We start from the raw sequence: 6,669 nt of genomic DNA on the forward strand, positions 1-6,669 counted from the left end.
CTGTGATCGGTGGGGAGGTGGGACTGGGAGGGTGGTGTAACACTGGGCGACTGTGGCCCTGCTCTCCCCAGACTCCTGGCTACCAGCTGTCCCGCAAGCCCCCTCGGAAGATTGATGTTGCCTGTGTCACCTTCGACCTGTACAAGACGCACCCGAAGGACCCAGGCTGCCTTAATGTCAAAGCCACCCTCTATGGCACCTACAGCGTGTCCTACGACCTGCAGTGCTACGGTGCCCGGCGCCTCATGAAGTGAGTGCTGTGGGGCTGGGATGGCTCTGGGAGCGGGAACACTGCACCCCCTGCTCCATGGGGTGCCAGGAGGGACACTCACCCTCTTTCTCTCTGCCCAGGGAAGCTCTGCGCTGGACACTGTTCACCATGCAGGCCACAGGCCATGCCCTGCTCGGCACCTCCTGCTACATGCAGCAGCTCCTGGATGCCACCGAGGAGCAGAAGGAAGAGGAGAACAGCCTGGCACTGCCCAACCTCCTGCCCCGCAGCCTCCCAGCCCTGCCCTCCAGCCTCTCAGCCCTGCCCCGAAGGAAGATGCTGCAGTGAGGGCTGGGTGTCCTGTCCCCCATCCTCCGTGCCCCCCAGTCGCTGGGGATCCCACACCCTACTAGGTCAATGCCTGGGGCAGTGCCCACCACAGCCTTTCCTTGCACTCCGCTGGCTGAGCGTGGCCAGATCTGCTCTGGAACAGCTGCTGCTCTGTAAATATATTTATTTAAATAAAGTTTCCCTGAATTCAGCTGTATCTTCTGTCATCTTTGTGGGGGACACACAAGCCCCTTGCACTACTTGGCACTCGGGGGTGGTGGTGTAAGAGCATGTGAGGACGGGAACTCTTGCAAACACTTCCCAAGGGAGCTGCTGCCTTTGCCTCCTCCCTGGCACCCAGAGCCTGGCTCCCATCTCCTAGCACAGAGCTGAGACCCCTCTAGCATTGTAGACAACCATGAGGAGCGGATGGGGCAAACCCCAAACCCACTGGCCTGTGGCAGCTGGCCCCAAGCCTGTTCTTGCTCCATTTGAAGGGATAAAAGGTGCCCCTGCTCCTTGTGCTCCAGACTGTCCAGGATTGGCACAGAGGGACACTGCCCCTGTCCTGGAGGGGGTGTTCCAGTCTCTGGGGTCCTCAGCCCCCTTGGCAGCCCTGTGCAGGGAAAGCTGCTGTGACCCCCCAGCCTTGCACAACCCTGGGGCTGGTGCTGCCCCGGCCATGTCCATGGGGATCGCAACAGCCCAGCAGCTCCAGGGATACCAACTGGGAAACAAACAGAGCTGGGGGCACTGGGTTCCATTGACCTAGCACTTGGGCACTGTCCTTGAGTGGGGATGGAGAGCCCAGAAGGGTCCCTAAAGCACAATCCCTGCCAGACAGGGCAGGATGAGGGGGAACAACCCACTGCCTGCCTGTGTTTACTGGGAGCTGTGGGGAGATGAGAAACCATGCTCTGGGGGTCCTTAGGGACCTTCTCCCCTGACACACTGCAGGGGACACATGACCTCAGCCACGCTCACCTCGACATCCACTGCAGGGTTCTGGAGCTCCGGTGCAGGTACTTCTGGTGTGGGAGAGACCTGAGCCCCACCTGTGGCTGTGGGAGCTTAATTAGCCTGATAATTAATGAGCCATCAGCCTGCAGCTGAGCACCACCTGCGCCCAGTCTGGGGGTGGCTGCATTGCCCCACGGCACGGATGTGTGACACCCCTGGTGCCACCAAGGGGTGCCAGGGGCAGTGCGGGGAATTTGTGCCCTGCCATGCTATTGCCACTGTCCCCATCCCTTGTCCCTACAGGGTGACAGTGGCCATGCCAGCCCCCCCAGTGTCCCTCCCCTCACACAGGTGTTTATTAGACATATTTATTTCTGTACACACTTATACACACGGTTCCCGGGGCAGCTCCATCTTCGCCTCCAGTGCTGTCTCCGTGCAGGCTCTGCTCTGCAGTGGGGGCACCCCCATGTTTTCCAGGGTCTGGAAATGCCACAACCCCCATCCCAACCCTGTAGTGTCTACCTGGGGGCAAAGCCTCTCCATAGCACCCAGGGCAAGGCTGTGCACCTTCCCCCTGCCTCAGTTTCCCTGCCTGCAGCAGGGACAGAGGTGGGGGCTGACCTCCCCTCAGCACCATGCTCCCCACCACAGGGTCCTCAGACCCCCGAGCTGGGGTGAAGTTTGGGGCTTCAGATGCTGAAGCTGTCCCAGAAGAGCCTCCTGGGGGTCCTCCATCACATCAACCCCTGCAAGGGAGGGGTGTCAGGCACCGGTCCCCTGCCTCTGCAGCCCCCCGAGCAATGGCGGGGGGTATGGGGAGGTTACTTGACGTGCTCGGCGGCATGGGAGGAGCAGTAATACTTCTTGTGGGCGATGAAGGTGGAGAGGCTGCTGAACTTGATGTTGCAGAGGCGACAGTACCTGTGGTTGCCGTTGGGCACAGGGCCGGGCACAGCCTTGGCCGGGGGGGTCTGCACTCCCCTGTCCGTGTAGGCGGGGGGCGTGGGGGGCTTGCGGGCGGCTTCCCGCAGTGCCTCAGGGGCTCCAGGTGAGGAGGGGGGCCGGGGGGATGCCGGGGGCCGGGGGCTGCCGCTGCCGTCCTGGCCCTCCTTGGCACTGCAGCTGTCCCGGCGGAGGCGGGGTACAGGTGGGCGAGGGGGTGACGCAGTGGGCAGAGGGGGTTCGGGTGTCCTGCCGGCACTGGGGGCCAGGGTGTCGGGGACCCCCTGCCCGGCCACTGCCGGCTTGGCCACGAAGAGCCCGTGGGCATTACGGAAGTGCTCAAGGAGGTCTCCCTTTATGGCCCCGTTGAGGGGACAGTAGGGACAGGCAGTAAGAGGTCCCTTCACCCCCAGAGGTGGCAGGGGACTCTTGGGGTGACGCTGCAGTGAGTCCGCCCCGGCATAGGGGATGCCAGGGCTGCCCGTTGGGGCTGCCCTCACCCGCACACCCTCAGGGTCCCCCTCACTGGGGCTGCCAGGGCTGCGCTGCCCCTTGAGGGGGGTGGGCATGGTCCCCTTCATCTTCTGGAGGTGCTCAAGGGTGCGGGGCTGCAGTGGGGTGGCCGGGCACTGGTACTTCTTGTGCACCAGGTACGCGTTGAGGCTATTGAAGCTGATGCGGCATGCGGTGCACTCGTGGTAGTCAGCCAAGGGCAGCAGTGGTGCTGGTGCCGGTTCACTCTGCCACCGTGGCTTCTTGCTCAGGTCGATGGGACCCTCAGCATCGGGGCTGGCGCGGGGCGAGGGGGCAGCCCCGGGTGCGTCAGGGGCCGGTGGTGGGTCGGGAGCCGGTGGGGGCTCGGCGGGTCGGTGCGCAGCCCCGTGGATCTCGTAGAGTTTGCGGCGCTTGCGGGTGCGCAGGGGCTGGGGCAGGAAGGGCACTTTGGGGGCAGCGGGACGGCGCAGTGGGGGGTCGTGGCGGGAGGCGCAGTAGAAGCGCTTGTGCACCACGTAGGTCTCGTGGCGGCTGAAGCGGATGTTACAGGCCTCGCACAACGTCTTGCTGGGGTCCTCATCCCCCTCGTCCCCCACCGAGCTGCCGGGGCTCTGGCTGTCCTCGCTGCATCGCCCAGATCCCCCCTCTGCCTCGGGGGATCCTGCTTTGCCACCCCCCTCTTCTGCTTTCACCTCTGGCGCGGTGGTCGGTGGTGTGGCATCCCGGCCGGCCTCCCCATCCCCTGCTGGTGTTCCCTGCCCATTGCCCGCCGGGGGGGACAGCAGTGTCCCCGGGGCAGGAGGACCCTTGGGTGCCCCGGGGGGTGCTTTGAGCTTGCGTGCCCCGGGGGGGCTGTCCTCAGTCAGGTGCCGGCTGGAGCAGTACAGACGTTTGTGCACGTAGTAGTTGTTGATGTTGTTGAAGGTGATCTCGCACTCGAAGCAGGTGGCACCCTTGGGCACTGGCGTGCCTGTGTAGATGGTGGGTGGTACGGTGCCCCCATGGCCCTGTTTCAGCCGGCTGTGCACCAGCTCTGACATCTTCGCCAGGATCTCTGATGCCTGCGGCACCACAGCGGCTTCGTGGCCGAACACGTACTGGGGGAGGAAGACGGTGCCACCAGCTGTGCCTGTCCCTGGCTCGCTGGGCACTGGGCTGGAGCCCGGAGTGGGGCTGGTGAGCTCCGACTTGACCTTGGCTGAGGGCAGGCTGCGGGGGGACGATGTCCGGGAGCCGGCGTCGGGGCTGCCAGCCCCCTCCCCGCTTTTCGGTGCCTCTGCCTCACTCACCGGGCTGCCGGCAGGCTCCTCCTTGATGCGGACAGTCTCGCCGGAGGTGGAGGAGGAGGAAGAGGATGATGATGCTGATGAAGGCCCTTCCCCATTCTGTGGCTGGGCTGCTGGTGAGAGCTTGCCAGCCCTGGCATCGGGGGGCGAGGCGGGTGGTGCCGGGGGCAGTGTGGCATCGGAGCCGGGCAGGGGGGTGGGCGGGGGGCCGGGCAGCACCATGTGCTGGGGCAGTGCTGGCAGCCCCTCAGGCAGGAACGCTGGCAGGCTGCACTTGCGCAGGGACGCGTTGTTCGGCTGGCTCAGCCCTGCCAAGGGACAGAGGCACCAGTGTCACTGACGGCCCCGGGACAGGAATGCTGCCCTGTTCCCTGTTATCAACACCCCTAGCAAAGCGATGCTCACCCTCTTCCCCATTCCCAACGCAGCGACACTGCCCCATTCCCACCTCCCTCCCTGTCACTAGAGCCTGATGGGGACAAGTCCTCAGTGCCAATGCCATCCCAAGTCCCCTGTGGCTGCGGGCCCAGCACTTACCAGGACCAAGGGGTTTGGCAGCAGGAAGGGCTGATCCAGGGGAGAACACCTCGCCCTTGGAGCCCGGCTGGCAGATCATGTGGTTGGTGACCAGGTGGCTGTACAGGATGTCCCTTGTGGTGGAGATGAAGCCGCAGCTGTGGCAAACACCTGTTGGGAACATGGCACGGGTTGAGCGGGCACCTGGCAGGGCAGGGAGAGCCGGTGCCCATCCCCAGGCTGTGCCAGAGGGGACAGGGATGTTCCCATGGGAACACTCACCGTTCAGGGTGTCTGTGTGCACCTTAAGGTGCCGCTCACAGTTGGCTTTGGTGGTGAAGGCAGACAGGCAGATCAGGCAGACGAACGGCCGCTCTCCTGCGGGACACATGGACACTCAGGAAGGGCGATGGGGACCACAGGGACACCCCACAGTGCCAAATCCCTCCATCTTTACAGGGTTGAGATGGTGGAAGACCTACAAGTGAACTGCCTCAAACCAGCGACCCAAATGGGGAGCATCTCACTGAACTGGTCACCACGCTGCCACCCCACAGCCTCCCTGCCCCTCCACCCAAACAAAGACTACAGTGCCATGCCATGCTGTGCCATACCGCTGTGGCTCCGCATGTGGATCTCCAGGGAACTGGCACTGGGGCAGCTCTTCTTGCACTGGGGGAAGGGGCAGACGCGCTCGTTGGGATACGTCTCCTTGGGCTTCTCATCCAGGGCCGGTGAGCCAGCACCGGCGCTCTGCCGGCTGGCACAATAGTACATCAGGTGGGCTTGGAGGTTGCGCTCGCTCCGGTACCAGATCCCGCAGTCCTTGCACGGGAAGACATCCTCTGCAAAGGGGAAGGGACAAGGGACATGCACCACTTGTATTATGGGTTTGGGAGCCCTGGCAGGGCCGCGGTTCCACAGGCTGCGCCGTGTCCCCTCCGCGTGTCCCCAGGACTCACTGTTGACCACGGCGGTGGCCAGGATGGCGGCCATGCCGGCCTGCTGTGGCAACAGCTGGATGTCTGAGTGCAGCGCCGCCGGGTACGGGGATTCGCCAGGCTCTGCCTTCACCCCGTGGTTGGGGACAGTCGGTGGCTCTGCCACCACGAAGGCGCTCACGTGCTCATCCTCCTGCAGTGCGCGTGTGGTCCGGCACCACAGAGCTTCATCTGGAATGGGGGGACAGTGGTCAGCGTGGATCCCTGGACCCTGTCCTGCTGCCCGCGTGGCTCTGGGATACCCTGTCTCCTCTGTCCCGCCTTGTCCCCGCTGTCCCGGCAGTGCCTGGTGTTTCCTCCCAGCCACGGCCTGGAGGTGGCGGTGTCTGCCCGTGTCTGAGCCCTGCACGGCCGTGCCTGTCCCGAACCGTCGCTCCGGCTTGTGCCAATCCCTGCACATATCCATGTGCCCATTCCCGTGCCCATCCCCGAGTCCACCCTTATGCCCATACCCGTGCCCATCTTTACAACCATCTCTGCACTCATCCCTGTGGCAATCCTTGTCTCTACCTCTGCGTCCAGCCTTACATTCATCCTTACACCCAGCCCTATGTCCATCCCTGTTTCCATCCCTGCATCCATCCTTACACCATCCTTGCACTCATCCCTATATCCATCCCTTAGTCTACCCTTACACCCATGCCTGTGCCACCCTTGTACCCATCTTTATACCCATCCTTGCATCTATGCCATCCCTGTACACATCCCTACACCCATCCCTGTGCCATCCCTACATCCATCCCTGCTGGGAACCTCCCCAGCCCTCTTGGCATCAGACAGCCAGAGAGGCTGGGACAGGGGACAAGCCCAGGGACAACCAGAGAGAGGACATGGAGAGTCATGGATGGGGACACTGAAGTCATGGATGGGGACACTTTCTCTGAACCCCCATGGACTCTGGTACCCACCCTTCCTGTAGATGACG

The 6,669-nt window shown here is 63.6% G+C and overlaps 2 protein-coding genes across 2 annotated transcripts in view; one reads left to right on the top strand and one right to left on the bottom strand.

Moving 5' to 3' along the window:
• Window positions 1-2: 2 nt before the first annotated feature.
• Window positions 3-714, top strand: LOC114061019 (cell death activator CIDE-3-like; the record flags this gene model as incomplete). Its single annotated transcript, XM_027891002.1, has 2 exons — window positions 3-250; window positions 352-714. Coding segments are annotated over 2 exons (456 nt in total), but the record flags the coding sequence as incomplete, so codon positions are not given.
• Window positions 715-1,855: 1,141 nt separating this feature from the next.
• ZFPM1 (zinc finger protein, FOG family member 1) overlaps window positions 1,856-6,669 on the bottom strand; it is a 35,826-nt gene continuing 31,012 nt past the window's right edge. Inside the window, exons 4-9 of the mRNA XM_027891014.1 lie at window positions 6,653-6,667; window positions 5,706-5,915; window positions 5,358-5,588; window positions 5,026-5,121; window positions 4,765-4,914; window positions 1,856-4,535 (exon numbers count right to left, since the gene is read on the bottom strand). Coding sequence (XP_027746815.1) covers window positions 2,326-4,535; window positions 4,765-4,914; window positions 5,026-5,121; window positions 5,358-5,588; window positions 5,706-5,915; window positions 6,653-6,667 — 2,912 coding nt within the window. The 3' untranslated portion in view covers window positions 1,856-2,325. The remainder of the gene's footprint in view (window positions 4,536-4,764; window positions 4,915-5,025; window positions 5,122-5,357; window positions 5,589-5,705; window positions 5,916-6,652; window positions 6,668-6,669) is intronic.

The sequence above is a fragment of the Empidonax traillii genome, unplaced genomic scaffold (assembly GCF_003031625.1).
Source record: "Empidonax traillii isolate 1590-97213 ecotype Southwest subspecies unplaced genomic scaffold, ASM303162v1 scaffold13:size3042203, whole genome shotgun sequence".
Taxonomy (NCBI): Eukaryota; Metazoa; Chordata; class Aves; order Passeriformes; family Tyrannidae; genus Empidonax; species Empidonax traillii.